This window comes from Dermacentor andersoni, chromosome 1 (assembly GCF_023375885.2).
Source record: "Dermacentor andersoni chromosome 1, qqDerAnde1_hic_scaffold, whole genome shotgun sequence".
Taxonomy (NCBI): Eukaryota; Metazoa; Arthropoda; class Arachnida; order Ixodida; family Ixodidae; genus Dermacentor; species Dermacentor andersoni.
In genome coordinates, this window is record NC_092814.1 from 34479993 (window position 1) to 34497519 (window position 17527).

At 46.2% G+C, this 17527-nt stretch overlaps 1 protein-coding gene across 1 annotated transcript in view; it reads right to left on the minus strand.

Annotated features, from left to right (window-relative positions):
- mgl (low-density lipoprotein receptor-related protein megalin) overlaps positions 1 to 17527 on the minus strand; it is a 259621-nt gene that overhangs the window by 102526 nt on the left and 139568 nt on the right. Inside the window, exon 2 of the mRNA XM_050193736.2 lies at positions 1981 to 2103. Coding sequence (XP_050049693.1) covers positions 1981 to 2103 — 123 coding nt within the window. The remainder of the gene's footprint in view (positions 1 to 1980; positions 2104 to 17527) is intronic.

Here is a 17527-nt window from a genome sequence, read left to right on the forward strand (position 1 = left end):
TAATAACCACTGCTCACAATTTTAAAGTGGCACTTAATAATTCTTGAGAACTGGTTTTATTTACACACACACACACACACACACACACACACACACACACACACACACACACACACACACGCACGCACGCACGCACGCACGCACGCACGCACGCACGCACGCACGCACGCACGCACGCACGCACGCACGCACGCACGCACGCACGCACGCACGCACGCACATACTTTTCCGAGTGCTGCATAGACTCCTTCTCAACCTCGAATGCCCGTAACTGCTCATTACGTTAATAAATGAATCGAAGCTTACATCAACACCGAGCTCAACACATGCATTTTTCTCAGACATCTCTGGTTACTTCGGAAATACTGCTGGAAAGCATTTTAGAATCGGTGCTTCATATTTGCGAATACACGCAAAGTGCCTCGAGTGGCCAGTGGTGCGGCACTTATGCGTGCATTTGCAGGCTTCTTTCACTCTTGAAAAGACACTTTTGGCATGTATTGAGCAACAGAAAGCTCTATTGGGAGTTTTTCATGTCGCTATAGAATTTTCTCATAGACACTTTAATCTAATTATAATAGTTGATAAGTTGATTAATTAATTAAGACTCGTTATCTAATTAGGTGGAATTAAAACAATAATTTGAGTATGTCAAAGTGACGGCAAACAACATTACCTTGGTTCTGTCCAGCTACGTGGCATTCACATATTTTTATACTCTGGCTAAAGTTAGCTGGGACACCCTGTATATGTCAAGCAATTGAATATTGTTACTTGTTACACTGTCTAGGTATGTGTAGTAGCTTTGTTCTATGCTTGTCTGCACTGCTGAAAATCTGTGCATGTGTTAGGACATTCAACAGCTTTCCCTTGTTTGTGGAGCTGTACATGTGTTGTACTCTCTTCTGTGCCTTCCTGTTGCTCATGTGCATCTTCAGTGTTTTAAGTGCTTTTTGCACTTTCATTTTTTTATTAACCTGTGACAAGCTAGTGACACCTAAAAGCACTAGCGTTTGGAGGCAATAGGATTATATGTATATGAAGACATATCATAAGAAGCCAACAAACAACGACACCAAGGACAGCATAGGGGAAATTACTTCTTATGATGATATGACTAATAAAAACCGGGCACCCTTGGCTTCCTTTCTTCTCGTTCACATTTATGTATATATATATATATATATATATATATATATATATTAAACACTGCTACTTTTCCATGAAAAAGAATGCTTCGTTCTGTTTTCACTGTGTAGACGAAACATTTCGTGGATGTGCAGTACCAAGTGGAAACAACCTCCCTTAAAGCATTATTGGAGGCTGAAGGTGGGAAACATTTCATACAAGCGTCGAAATGTTAAACCTGCATTTGGGGATTTTTTCGTATCCATGGATAATGAGCTACCACCAACCACATTTTCATCCAGCCTTGTCCTTTACAGTGCTACAAATTGTCGGAACAAGAAACTATGGCAGATAAACTCTGCATCAATGTCACTATGGAACACGCTATCCCTTGTCATAAAAAACTCGCAAATATTGTACCAACCTTAAAGTATACAAGATATCTAAACTTCACCAACTAATAAACTTTTGTTGCAACCACTTACTATTCAATCAGCATTCTAGGCATGATGCTAGAAATCTTCCTTATATCTTTTTATTAGATTTTGTAGGCTTAATAATCTTGTATTTACTTTTAAGGTTCTCATTTTCTTCAGGACATGAAGCTATGCTTCACCTCCGTGTCAATCATTTTTAGAAATTTATTTTTCGCCTTTCGTATCTTCATGCACTGATTAACTGCCTCGCTATTGTTGCCCTTGTCGACTCGCAGGATTGTTCTGCACAGGCAGTCTCGAAACAGCCCTAAAGACTGGGACCTCCTTTTGTATACCAAACTCTAGCAAATGCATTTGAGAGCAATAAAAAGTGCGAACAATTGTTGATGAAAAGTTAAAAGTGCACTGAGCTTACCACAAGACTGATGTTCATCTTCGCCCTCTTCACAGTCTTTTTGGTAATCACAGACCCACCGTAGAGGAATACATCTGCCGTTACTGCATCTAAAGTTATCTGTTGAACACGTTGTTGTTTCTTCTGAAAAACAAAGCAGATAACCCATAAGCTTTTCATTCATGTATCAAGCAACAGAAAAAGAAAATGAATTAAGCCTGCAATTCCCAAACAGTGTCACATCAAGATAAACTAAAATTCGCTAATCTATTTATAGCCACGGAGACTACATAAAAAAAAACTTGAAACCTTATTTGAGTAAAAACTTAATTATGCAGTAAATGTAATCTGTTTTCTAAACTATTTACAAAAACTTTGCTTCAGCCTATGAAACATGCTGCTAGTATAGGGTTTAAGTTAAGCTTCCAGTGCTTAAATAGTAATATTGAGGCATCAAGTTCAGTGTAGCATCAAGATACGTTGGGCATTCCAGGGTTAAACACTTCCTCGGGCTAAGAGGAGCATATATAAACAGACTGAAGGAAATGACCTTTAGGAGACAGCTTTGTAATTGGCCATCATTTAGTATTTTTCATTTCTAGCATCAAAGAAAGAACGCAATGACAATGCGCTGTAGTTTACTGCAAACAAAATGCAAGAGAACAAGGCAGAAAACATGGAGTGGGGTGCGAGCCAGGGGCCACGACAAGTTGGACCTAAACGGTTTTGGCGACGACTAGCGCAGTATTGCACATAGCGATGTTCGCAGTGCTTAACGGAGTATTAGTTGCAAACAGAACACCACCGCGCAACTGATCATGAAATCACTGTCCGTCTGAAGTCGGGCTTTGAATTCTGATTACAGTTGTGCCAAGCATGAGATCCAGGAAAAAAAATGGAATTGACAGGTGGTGATGCATCCCCACCTTGTACGTTTAACATATTGCAAATTAGTACATATAGACCCAGCCCATGCAAATACCCACAAAATGGTAAACTGTGGGTGTGACTGACTAGTACCAACAGATCCAGCACAGGCTGTTCCAACACATATAGCATGTCTCAATAACATTTGCAAGCAAGCAAGCAAGCAAGCGCGCGCACACACACACACACATGCACGCACACACACGCACACACACACACACGCGCACGCACGCACGCACGCACACAGTGACTTCCATGCCAACAAAACTTTTGTGGTCGCGTGACTCGCATCACGTGCAAAGTGGCTTTAGTCACGCAACGGAGAGTCGAATGTCCCTTACATGGCACGTGGCTTCCAGGTCAGTCACATGTCTAGCGCACAGGTATGCCACACAGCAAACCGAAAACATATGTTACAGCACGGTTTACCTATAGGGCGTTCACTGGCTTCCGTTCCACAAACTTCTGTGCACCGATATGACCACACTTTCCTTAATAACGCTGAATACCTCTTTCCTGCATTTCCCTGTTCAATCTTTAGGACAACAGCTCATACACACAGCGGAATATCGATCTAGAATGGCACAGATCATTCACATTTACAGAGGTTATATAAACAACAAAGAGAGCGTACCAATTGAAAAATAAACAGCATGGGCAAGCGTAACTTTAACACTGCAGATTCTATTTGTAATAATCTATATAAAGAACCAAACATATGGGAATCCACATTTTAAAAAATTGAGACAGTCTTAAAAAAGTGACTGCGATTTTTTATGCAATGTATCAGAGAGGGAGAGAGAGAGATTGAAGAAGTGGATAGGGGTCGGTCTGAGAAGGGTCTCAGGCTTGAAAAGAGAGCAAAAAGAAGAAAAAAAACACAGCGACACAAACCTAGATAAGAAAATATAATGTTTGTGAGCATGAAATTACGATGCACAGTTCTGTATACAGGGTCCATCGTGAAAGTAATTCGCATGATTTTATCATGACGCGTCTATCCATGGCAGCGTGGTAAAACTGGTTGAGAAATGTGGCGAAGGTTCTACCCTGCCAACCCTACACATGTCCACATTTGTGGTACATGGGATAGTGACCGAGGATCTGCATATGCGCAAGGTCTGCACAAAGCTTATGCTGAAAGTTCTGACAGAAGATCAGAAAGAACTTCGAGTTTTGCGATGTAAAGAATTATTGGATTTGATTCAAAATGAGCCGGACTTTCTTAACTCTATCGTAACCGGAGACGAATCCTGGATGTTCAAGTACGACCCAGAATCGAAAAGGCAGAGCAGCGAGTGGCACATAAAATCATCCCCCCGCCCCAAGAAAGCATGAATGAGCAAGTCTCGCATCAAAACGATGCTCATTGTCTTCTTTTACGCCCGAGGAATCGTCCATTTTGAGTTTGTACATCAGGGAGAAACTGTCAACTCGGCCTTTTACCTGGAGGTGCTCAAGAGATTGAAACGCCGGGTCGCATGTGTGAAGGCTGACATCAAAGACACAGTCAAGCTCCACCATGAAAATGCCCCCAGCAACATGTCCTTCATCGTTACCAACTTACTGAACTTACGGAACAACACCCTGGTGGTCCCCCATCACCTTTACAGCCCTGACTTAGCTCCGTGCGACTTCTTTTGTTTCCACAGCTAAAGAGAGTGCTGAAAGGAAAGCATTGGGAGACCATGGAAAACATCCAAAAGCATGTTACAGCGTTCGTTAGAGACATTCCTGTCAAGGACTTTCAGGGTGCCTTCCAGGACTGGCAGACACGTCTCCGCAAGTGTATTGATGTAGGGGAAGAGTATTTTGAAGAATTTTAACCATTTGTACACATCTGGTCAATAAACCTATTTTTCCCAGAAAATGCGCATTACTTTCATAATGGACCCTGTACACACACTGTTAATGCACTTCAGTGTTCTGTGCATAAATGGCAGGACAGGTCTGTGCTGCTTATCAAGAGCGTTCATGATTTGAACATGTGCTGCAGAGCAGCGTCTAATCAACCAAGCAGTTGCTTGATGGCGGTGATGATTGGTCTCAGCACAGCCTTAATGTGGTAGTTCATAGCGGAAGTCTCGCTGCATTGCCTTTGTTCTGCTTCGGCTACAAGCCAGCAAATTCATGGAACGCCCTATACCTGGCAGTTATGGTTTCAGAAGGCTTAAGACAAACATATCTAAGTATTGGATACACCGAAGAAAATTGACACTAATGAACTGTAGATACAGATGAATATTTATGCTCCCCAACCCTGCTATCAAAGGAACGGAAGACCCACGGAGCTGCCCAATGTCTTTGCAGACATCTACCACGAAAACGGACAGCACATAGAGGATAACAAGGAAAAAGAAAGAAAATTCAGCGATTTTGACTTTTTTTTTCATACTTTCCGCACTGTAACAGCTCTGTCCTCGTGATCAATCTATACAAATTCACCTACTCGCCTGTCCCTTTCATGGACGTCTGCCTTCGATAAAACAAGTTCCAAATGAATGGGTGGAACACACCGCGTGCGAATGGAGAGAATGCGATCCATGTAGGAAACATCGCAGCAGAGAGACACAGGTCGCGAGGTCAAAGCATGGCACACTTCCCTCCGATCTTTCCTTTCTTACCACCTGCCACCAATGCTCAAAATGACAAATGACACACGTGATTGGTGACCACGCTCTTATTCAGGACAACGGACAATCCCGGCAGCAGGATCGGGGCCTGTGTGTGACCAGCAGTCGATCGCTTCCGCTTGACACATTTAGAATGTGCGCAGTCACAGACGATAGCGGGCTCGGCAAAATCAAAGTGAAGACACCGACGCAGGCTCTTCCAAGTGAACTGAGTAAAATAACAGTCGTTAACGGTTTACATTTCAAGATATCATATGCAGACGTCGGTGCTAACGTCATTGGATAAGTTCAATTTGTCGCGTGATATACCTAACAGAATGATCAAACTCAATTTAACACGGAATGTGACAGCCGCGTTGAAAATCGGTAAATGTATTTCAGTTGCACCTTAATGACCAATTCAAAAATAACCAAAAAGCTGGAGCACGAAAGACGAGTGTAATAGCAAACGCAGTCAAACAGAATACATGAAATTATGAAACGCATTTGCGGAGTCAGTATAGCGCCATGTGCCGCACCGCTTAAACACTGATGCACCAATGCAATCAAAGTTTTCAAACATCAAGAACTGCCCTACGGCGTGCCTACATCGCTACACTGTGACCGACACGGCTGCTTTCGCAACAGTGGCAAGAGGCTCTATGGATTCCCGTCGTCGGGCGCCAATGAGCCCGCGCAGAGGAAGCTTAAGCTCGGGCCCAACTCCGACGCGGCCTATTCAAATGCATGCAAAACGCAAGAACATTTTTCCGAGATAACCCCTGGACCGATTTTAATGAAATTTGTCGCATTTGAGAGACAAAGTTACATTCTAGTGACTGTTGGAAGCGGAATGTCGATTTAGGGCCTGAATTTTCTTAGAAAGATTTTCAAAAATTCGAACGTTAAAAAAGTAGAAATACGAAATTTCAAATTAATAGCTCTGCATCAAGAACACATACCGCGGTTCTGTAAATGGCATCCATTAGATCATTCAAAACGGACAAATTCGGTGTGTCACCTTACATATTACGTGAATCTGTTACGTCGTGTACAAGGGTTCTGCAAAAGCTGTATTTACATATTACTAAATTTTTGATATTCATGTGTAACGTAACAATTTTGTCCGGTTTAGATGTACTATTAGATGCAATTCACAGAATTGTGGTATCGTTCTAATTGCTGGGTTATGGAGTTGTAAACTTGATAGTTTATTTTTCTGAAAATTTTCGATTTTTGCCAACTCTTAATAAAAAATTGACTAAAATCAAAAATTCGAAACGAACAGTCACTACATTTTACGTTTTTGTTTTAAATGCAGCAAACCTGATAAAATTTGGTGCAGTGGTTGCCGAGAAAAACGAATTCTCATTTTACATGTATTTAGATAGGAGCAGCCGAGCTAAAGCTTCCTCTTAATTGCCGTGCTCGCCTTGCGGTCGCTGTCATCAGAAACCGACCACAGGGAATACTTGGACGAGATGAAGTAGCTCCGACTCCTTAACCACTGTTTTATGGTGTCACGAGTGGTCCGGGTGTTGGGCTCCTGTGCTATTAGTCAAGGCAGCAAAGCGCTTCGATTTTCTAATATTGATTTTCTAATACTCGCTATTCACTGCGTTATTGCAAGGCAAAAGTGACTTCAAGAACAGAGTTGTGCGCACAGCCGCCCGCAGAAATGGTCCCATCTTTCCTAGCTGAGCGCGGATCATCAGTTTTCAATGAAGCTTTCGACGCAAATACACAAATATCAAGGAGCGCGATTACGGATTAAATCATTTCGTACTTCAGCAAAGCAATGCACCATCAAATTTCCAGCAATAACCAGCAAGTAATATACCCAAACATTAAGGAGCAGTCATCCATCAGATAAGCGAACCAGAATTTCTCTGTTGGGTCGTACGTGTGCGTGAGGGTGCATGCGTGCATGTCAGTGGGCGTGCGCGGTCATTTGTGAATGGTTTACGGAAATCATGTTCGCTGGTTGTTTCCGTTGAAAAATTTCCACAAATTAATGCCACAAACTTTTGTAAATTTCGTTCTTTGTCAAATGCTCACTAGCACAATTGCGCGGCTTAGTTTATGAGCGCCCCCCCCTCTTTTTTTTCTGACTTCCGAACAAGCAGGTGCATTTGATGATTCCCTCACTTCTTAATTAGGCAGTAAACACGATCTGTGGTGCAGCACTCTTCCAACCTAACTCTGCAGGTTTTGCAGCAATCACTTCGGCTGAAGTTAGGTCTGCACTGCGCGAATGCGCGCTAGCGACGAAAAAAAAAAAAAAGCCTTGCAGAGGTTGTCCAATTTGTCTAGAAATAGTGCAAGAAGAAAAAATCGACAGAACAAAGCTTGCGCACCCAAGCACAGTTCTCACGTGCCATTTGCACTTATTTTGCAGTGGAAATGTAAAAAAATTCTGGAATGCACGACATAAACTCAAAGTAAACGAACTGGGATAACGGCCGCTGTTTATTGTCACTTTCGTTGCTGGCCAGCGGTGTTCAGCGCCTTCAATACTACAGTTTTTCGAGGTCTTCCATAGTTCGGAACAAGCTCGCGGTCAAAGCGGCCGCGGCAATGAGACTCATCAAGAGGGTGTCCAACATAAGAGCGGGGATGAAGGAGGAGAGCCTGACCAGGGTCGTTCAATCCTTCGCAGTTAGCCACATAACGTACGTGGCCGCCTTCCACAACTGGAGGCCGAGCGAACGTAACAAGATAGACGCCACCATACGCAAGGCGTATAAGGCGGCACTCGGTCTCCTAGGGAGCACGAACACCGAAAAATTCATGGCGCTGGGAGTCCACAACACGCTGGACGAAATAGCCGAAGCACAGGGAACGGCGCAACTCGCGCGTCTCTCTGAAACGAGAACAGGAAGACAGATACTGCGGGACCTTGGCCTCGAGCCGAGGGAAGGCAAGCAGCAGAAAGACGTACTTATACCGGATAGCATCAACAGAAAGCTCAGGGTCTGCCCGGAACGTGAACGTGAACCCGAAGCACAACAAGGAGCGGAGGTTGGCGAGGGCCAGGGCTCTCGTGGACCTCCAAGCCAGAGAAGAAGGCGCGCCGTCTACGTGGACGCGGCGGAGTATCGAGGTAGCAGCGACGCATACGCGGTGGTGGCTGTCGGGGCATCGACGGGTGCAACGAAGACCGCGGCGAGCGTCCGGACTCGAGAGGCGCACCGGGCGGAGGAGGTGGCCATCGCCTTGGCCGTCTCCGACCCCGGATGCACTACATTGTTGTGTGACTCTAGAACGGCAGTGAAGAACTACGCCAAGGGTAGGGTATGTAATGAGGCCGCACGCATACTGCGCAAGGCCGAAGACATCGCACGCAAAAGTGCTGTGGTGATCAAGTGGTTTCCGGCCCACATGGGCAGTGACGTGTCGGAACGCGGGAACGTGAACCACAACGAGACGGCCAACTCGGCCGCGCGAGGACTAACCAACCGCGCAGCTGCAAGCACGGCCGACTCGGAATGTTGGTCGCGGTGCAGTGCAAAGGACAAGATGACCACCTTCAATGAAATAGTGAAGTGGTACAGACTTAACAGACAGACTATGCCGCCACCTCACCCGGGGCTTACCCGGAAGGAGGCAGTGTTATACAGGCAATTACAGACGGGGTCCCTGCTCACCCCGGTGCTAGCTAAGCACGTGTGTCCGAGCGTGTACGCGAGTGACGTGTGTAGACTGTGCGCGAAGGAGAGAGCCACCGCGGCTCACATCCTTTGGGACTGTAGCATAAATCCGCGAGAAGCCAGCGAGAAGACAACGATCCCGCCGCAGCTAGAGGCTGCAACGATCGAGGAGCTATGACAAAGAGACACAACTCAAGGCCGTCCAGCAGGTCTCGGCAGCTCTAGAGAGGCAGCGACCGCGCGAAACCGAGGAGAAGGGGGGCAGCACCCCCAGGAAGGGGGCGGCCGCCCTCTCGGACCCGCGGAAGTAGCGAGGAACCAAGACCTCGAGGAGCACAATGCACGAGACTGACGTAGTGGCCGCGTCGCGGTAAAAGCTTGTCCTCCCTGCGTGGAGGGAGCCTAACCGACTCTGCAGGAATTTTCACTAAAGTTGTTCTCTCTCTCTCTCTCTCTAGGTCATGAGCTCCAAGGTTCGAACGGTGACATATAGTTCTGCTACACACACACACACACACACACACACACACACACACACACACACACACACACACACACACACACACACACGCACGCACGCACGCACGCACGCACCACTACACACGTCGTATACCGCTACCTAGCCACGGCGTGAAATTTATTTGTTTCCTTCTCCGATGATGCGCTGGGAAGTCGCACAATGTGAGTAGCAAAAGAGGAGCGAGGACGCTAACTTTCAAGAACGAATACGCTAAGTACAGCGAACAGTCTTTCTATTTCATGAAGAGAATAAAATGATCTCGCCATAGTCATTGGTCGTACACTTCGCATGCTGATAAAACCCAGTTGCGATCGTCTTTAAAACTTGTAAACGTCCTGTCCTTGATGCTGTATCGCTCGCCTTTTATGCAAGATGCAAGGAAGTTTTCCACAGTTTCACTAAATGCTCCGCGATTTCGATGACGACCCTCCACTCATAAACTAAGAGCAGAAAATTACTGAAATAAAATGAATAGATGCACCACATAACTGCACGGCTATGCACGGCTATGCGCGAAGCGCGCACGCACGAGCAGCAAAACGTTGGGTACAGCGTCGTGGCACGCCGCAGCTAACGTCATCCGTGCGCAGGTAAGAAAGAGCCACAGTAGGTTCAGCTGCCGTAACTCGAAAATTTCCTCTGAAAAGGTCGTCGCAGTCGAGTGGTCTTCAGAACAGTAAAAACAACCACGCACACTGACGCATGCATGGGTAAAATCTTGATGCACTGAAATTGAGCCTCCATGCCTCCTAATATGAGTTATCATCGAGAGCTTACGAAAGTTATTTGGAGCTTCACGTTGACAAGATACGAGGCTATCGAAATTCTGCCTGTAAGTGCACTACAAGTATACTACTTCAAAGTGCGATCCATGATGCGTTATCCTGCAGAGATCATGATGGCTGCGAGGTGCATATAGGACTCGACCGGAGCTCGCTGCACCTTGAAATAAGCTATACTGACCTGTATCCCCCTCGCCTTCCCTGAAAAAGCAAATAGTAATAACAAAATATTGCTCATATGTCAAGCAGTCGTGGAGGGTCGAATTGAATTGAATTCTGGGGTTTTACGCGCCAAAACCACGATTTGACACGCCGTAGAGGCATCCGCATTCATTTCGACCACCAGGGGAACGTGCCCCCAATGCACGGAACACGGGCGTTCTTTCATCTCGACCCCATCGAAATGCGGCCACCGCGGCCGGGATTTGATCCCGCGACCTCGTAATTAGCAACGCAACACCAAATCCGCTAAGCCACCGCGACGGGTGTGAAGCGCTGATCAGGGATGCACACAGACAAGAACAGCGCTGCCGCAACACGGTAGCAGCGTTATACTACATCGAACAGTCGTGGAAATGCACTAACGAGAGTTTCTTGTCATTAAGCAATCGCGCCTTGGTAAAAGTACTTGCGTACGAAACACAGTGCCGAAGCAACAGAGAATTGCAAGCAACAGAGAAAAGTGAATGAACAAATAATGATAGCGATAGGGTAATTTTCCCGTGACGCCCGGCGGAAGAGCGAGATAAGAAACAAAAGCCAGGGGACAAGAAAGGAAGAAAGGGCAGTAATAAGGCATGTCAGTCATGAGTGTAGCGCTCAAGAGCAACATGTCGATGAAGGAGCAGCAAGCATGCACACACATTTCAGCGATATTGGCTCATTAAGGAGACGAAGCAAGGGCTGCAGTTAATCGACGGCTAGATGAAAGGCGCTCGGCCTGGCTCGGCGTCGCGTCACCGGCGACAGGTGGTGCGGGCGCCGTCTGCTCTAAATTGCCGATCATCACAGACGACGTGGCGCCGAGTGTGCCGCACGATGTTGCTGTCGACGCCGCCGAGCGCCTTAATGAATACCGCTCAACGGGAAACAACTCTGCCTAATTAAGGACCACTCCTGCAGTGCAGACTTGGACGAGCCCCGAACACTTCGCCTGCTGTCCTCCCCAGTCTGCGTTTATAGGCACTCGCGGCAAAGGAAGTAAGAACAACCTTGACACGCAATACGAGAGAGAGAGAGAGAATTAATTATTTAAAAGCAGAGAGACTTATCGGCGTGAAGGTGTCCGCGAACATTCTAGTCTGCAAGGGCCCTAAAAGAAAGACGGCGAGAAAAGAAAGGGGGGGGGACGAGAAATAGGAAAGGAGGTGGGAAGGGGAGAATGCTCGTAAGCCACCTGTCGGATAGCTTTGAGTCTGTAATGAGACAAAACGATAGACTAATACCTCGAAAAACTCATTGCTTTTTGAAGAACTGCGAATTAAGCATTCATTGTACCAAGGTTGTGCATTCTTTAACAGTGACTGCAGGTGTTAATGCATACTACAGGTGAGAACGGCCTCGATAGGTCACATAACACAGCACAATAAATGCAACAGAAAAAGAAGAGCAAAATTAGTACATCACAGAAAACAAGTAATGACCCGTTTGGAGGAGCTAAGGCAATACGGTGACATCAGAGTTCTGCAGTAAAACCATTTTACGACGGATTCCGCTTTCCGGCTGCTCTCAAGAAGCCACCGACATTGTGTTCCCGACCACCTAACTATTCGCGTCCCGAAAACAAACAAACAAACCAACAAACACAAACACACACTTAAAATCCTACGACAGGAGGTTTGAAAGGCGCAGCGGTGATAAGAGCAACAACGCGATGCTGATAGCGGAAAGCGGATGAATGCAGTATCGACAATACCCGTGACTTCGAGATATAACGAGCCACAAGGAGTGAGCAAGGTAAGTATAAAAGAATAATTCCTAAAGGAAGAGCAGCTACAGTTACCTTAAGCGATACACCAGCTAAAGTTCGTTGTCTACTTAGTGCCTAGAGTGATATTGTTACTGATGGACTAGGTGGGGCGAGGTGATACGGCTCGCATAGTTGGCTCCAGCAGACATCTGCCCAGTCGTTACGTGAATACGTTGAGGTCAAACTGAACACGGACATAAAATAATGACAAGCTCTCTTTCTCAACCGCGTGTTTATTGTGCCGCAACATACGAGATACTCTGGAAGATGCATCAGAAGCTCCACGAGATGTAATGAGGACAGCCGAAGGGAGCCCACGTTTTCCTTGAGAAAGGCATTTACACCAGCACTTCACAACGCGTTTGTATTATTTACAACGTGGTGACACCATTTTACGATATTTAGAATTGCAGAATATGTATAATTCCCTGACTTTCGATATGACAAATGTTTCAGTCTTACATTCATGACACGAGGAATCTAGCTGCACATAAATATATCGACTGTTTCAATGTCGCCCAATAGGTGCCTATGCCTGCAACGCCAACGCCAGGTTCTATACTCTTCGAAGCATACGCCAAGTGGCGCGCCTAATCGCGTCGCCGTACTTGCGTCGAACTGCATAAAATGTTCCTACCCTTCTGTGACATCAGTGGAACCGCCGTGGTGGGTGCATCAATTCAGAAAAAAAAGAAAAAGAATGTTACAACACCTGACTTGCATTCTAAAAGTAATGAGCTTGAACCCCTCCTGGAGACAAGGATTCTTTTCCTGCTGAACGGCATTCTGTTGTAACAGACCGATTGCCGACTGAAGGAAGGAAGAAAGGCACTACACGAATTCCGGTTCGTGATTTGTACAATGGATGTCACCGTTAAAACGACAAGCTACATGCAGGCGAAGCTTTATTTTGTGCGTTGTCGAGCCCACATGTCTCAATGTTGCCAACTTAAGGAACTTGTCACATTACCAATGTCATTGTATTTAGTAACAAATGCACGTTGTATAGTGTCCCAGAGTGCGCTCGCTGACAACAGCGCTATGAGAGCAAGTCAAACTTCGTTGCGAATCGATCTGCTATTCTATGCTGTAACGGCGATGAAGGGTTACAACTTGACCCCCTACGCATGCACCACAGGCCGGCTTTGGTGCTTCCTAATCTCTAATCGGAACACCTATTTACGAGCTTACCGCAAACTACACAGACAACGACTCCGCTGTTTTCTGTGCGTATATACAGCTAGTCACTACGTCAAGCTTGCAATGAAAAATCGACTAACATTAAAATATACAAGTACCTGTAGACTGCCAGGGTATTATGTCGTCGCTACACGACGCAACGTCTGTCAATTGAATTTTGAAACTGCCGTCGGTGGTAACTACCGGCATAGAAACAAAACAAGCAAATAATTAGCGATGTTCGCGTAAAAGCAGCCAATACAATAAGCTTACTCCAACCGGTCTGCACGGGACTCGGTGTGGCGAGACACAAGAGGAGCTGCTAACCCGCTGAGACAAGCACGCGAAAAGTTTCCCTAACAGAGGCTGTAACCGATTTAAAGGGAGCCTGTGAATGTTGGACGGCGTCGCATAACGATTTGCCTAAAGCCCCGTTTCCTCGGGCATCACACAGTTGTGCATTACTCCAGCGCCTGTACACGAAGTATAGAGAATAGTGAACTAATGTACGCGTAAAACACCATAGCGGAACTGGCACGTTCCCAAGCAAGTACACGTTGCTACAACACACACACGCACACACAAGTACGCATGCGAGTCACCCGAGGATGCAGAGAGACGACCAAATACCACACGGGCGTGCGACAAATGGAAGGGCAACGTATTCTACGCCGCCAAGGCGATCAATCTTAAAAAGCGGCTCCATAAAAGCACCCTTCACGCGCATTTGACGTAAAAGCTTTCCGAATAGTCTGGCAGAGAGATCTCGAATTGCGGCCGGCCCGCTTACATATACAGGCAATCGGTCGCGTTGGAAACACAGTTGCGGGGAAGGCGCTCGCTCTGTGTGACAAGCGAGTCTGCCACTTGACCTTCCTTGCCTGCTCATGGGTGCAGGCAAAGGAAGAGAACGACCCGCCGGGAAGCATAGCGGCTCTCGGAACGAACGACACAAGGCGCACTAGAAAGAAATGTACAAACGCTTTCGCCGTAAACAGAGGCAACCAATCAGAACAAAACCGAAACTCCAATATAAGAGAAAAATCAGCCTTACACAATTCGTGCAGTGCGCGCGTTTCTCAAAGTGCTTGGTGAAGTAGTGGTGCCAGCAACTGAAGACTTCGCGCAGATTGAACTCTGCGATCAAATTTACCTTGATTTGGTGATCTGGCAACAGCGAAGAAAATACGAGGCTTGAATGCGACAGCACAACGAAATCGGACAGCAGCGTCCCTCCGTTTGTGTTCAGGCGTCATTGAGTTATAACAGCGCTGAACTGGCAATGCGAAGACCGTGAACAAGTTCCAAGAAGTCTTTCGCTGCTGTTCTTTAATGGCTACAAAGTTCAGTGCCATTGGTGAAGTGCAGCGAAGATAAATTTCTACAACCACAGTTACGCCGTAAACAATTCGGAAACTGCCACAAGTGTACGGAGTTAGGCTGCTGCGGATAAAGACGAAAAACTGCGAAACAGTGACGACAGTGTGCAGTCTTTGCAGTAAGCCAGTCGAGTGACAACTGTCGTATTTATATGCAGCTTTTGCGCTTTCTTCCTTTACAATTTCAGGCTCACTCGCCTGTACAATTATTCGACGATTGTTTCAGCTTTTTGGGCATGTTGCCTTCCTTCGCGTTTTGTGAACTGAAGTAATTTCATACATGTTTTCGCATCAATGAGTACACTGGCATGATCAAATTCAGGATGTCTTGGACTGGAGTATATATACTGATCCACAAATCTTGCCGAAAAGAACAATAGGAAACTAAAAGCTATCACCATCACTGCTCAGTGCAAGCTATAGCTTTGTAGAAAATGATCAGCTGTTTCTCACCGTATTCTTTTTTTTAGCGTTGTTAAAATCAGCGGTTGCTCAAATAGTATACGAAAATAAATGAAAGTAGTATTTTAATTTGGAAGAGCCTGATTTCTAGACCAATTCCTTGAAATACCGCTTGTTGTGAGCTCGTGATCCACGACAGGGTCATCTGGTGACCCTGTAACAATTACCGTCATGACGAGGGCACGACATATATGGCTTGAAATGGCTTCATCTATGTGGCTCAGATGGCTTCAAATGCGCATCATTGCACGCTGAAAACGGACATTAGGTCATTAACCATTTACCTACTAAGTTCCTTCCGCAGACAACGCATACAATTTCACCGTCTCTCTTTTTGTAATTGCGTCAAGTTACTGTGCTTAAAATCTTGATCAAAAACAAAACTGAAATGCATTATTTATGTTTATAAAGTGACGCACTTTTAGAATAGCAGCTTGTTCTGAAACAGCGGCTTTCCCTCAATATAGCCTTCACGACTGAACACATGAAAATTGAAGGAAAGCAAACCACGAGATATGCATGTGCCGAAATTAGCTGACTACTGTGGTGTGTCCCAGGCTAAGAAAGCAAAACGAACTGCTATATGGACATAAAGGAGGGGTGAGGTAGTTGCTGGGCGATATTAGTACAACCAGGTACGACGCGTACAGTTCGAGCTTGTAAGCTAAAGGGCAGCGACGCCTCCCGAGGCAGCCGTTTCAATGTTAACTAATGTGCATGGCACCGTCACCCCTTGCAAAATTAATGTCCTATAAACGCAAAAATTTCTATAACGTCTGTAAGGAACGAACACCGCGTAAAACATACAGGAGCGCCGACTCAACTGATACGGTGGTTAAACTAACGTCTTGCCGATTCCAGCTTCGTGGATCAATACAGATATGGCATTGGAACTCGGCAGTATACAGCGCTGGCAGTAGCCACGCAGCGCGCCGTGTCCTCGCGCAACACCAGCGACACCGTGGGTCTTATCAAGCCCTTTTCGAGCTACAAATGAGCGAAGAATACACTTTGATGACCCTGCTTGTGCCTAAGGCCATCGCATTTCGCTATGCTGGAGGAAGGTGAGAAGGGCAGCGAGGTTTGGTGCTCTAGCTGAGGGAAAGGGGAGGTAAAACATAAGAAGGAAACAGAGCAAGACATGGCGCATGAACACGATTCGCAATGATGGCATGGTCGTGGAGCACTGTTCCTTCTCGCGTGCTGCGCCTTCCTGCGCTGTAAGCCCGACGGCGGGCACATTTACCTGTAAACCGTTAGTGAAGAAAGAACAGCTAAGGCGCGAGGGAGACAAGAGCGCTGTCGATAGGCGCCACGCATCGCTATGACGGTAGGCAGGCGTTATTGCAAGATTGACAGTCGCAACTGTCTATCCTTCTGCGTGGTCACGCATCGGTACCGATGTGTAAGAGGTAAAGCGAAGCCAGCGGCACGGAGCGATAAAGATACAAAAGACGAAGAAGTAACGGCGGTGGCTCATTTGAAGGTGCAAGAAACGAGTCGGTTGCACCGGTGTGTAGTTTTAGCTGGCGCTGGAGGGAAGGAAAGCGCCGGAAAGTATACGTGACGTCACTTACTCCACGCCTCTGCAATACGGAGAAGCAAAACATATTTCATCAGACGGTGTGACCACGAAAAATTATTTGAAGGGCCGAAGAAACCGGCGATAAGGAACGAGCAAATTATTGCTCGTTCCGAGCAACGATGAAAGCATAATGTACGCTTCTACGTTTACATAATACGCGATTTGCGTTAAACAGTCTTTGAGCAATCAACTTGAGCCGTGAGCGAAAGTCACGGGGCCTCGAATTTTCGCGGCTCTCGGGGAGACCTCCGACTCAAGCAACGACGGTGACGCCTGCCATCGTGGGCACTGGCCTGCAGCAAGCCTAGAAATGGCAAGAGCCTGCCATGCATGGACACAGGCGCTATGTACGGAAACAGAAACCGGATGGCCATTTCAGTAAAATAGTTCACTGCGCTCTGCGGGAAAAAAACATTGATTTCGGCGTTGTATCACAAACACTAGGATTAAATATTTGAATGCGCTATCGTCGCTTCGCGGCTTTAATCGAAGCGGAATACCTT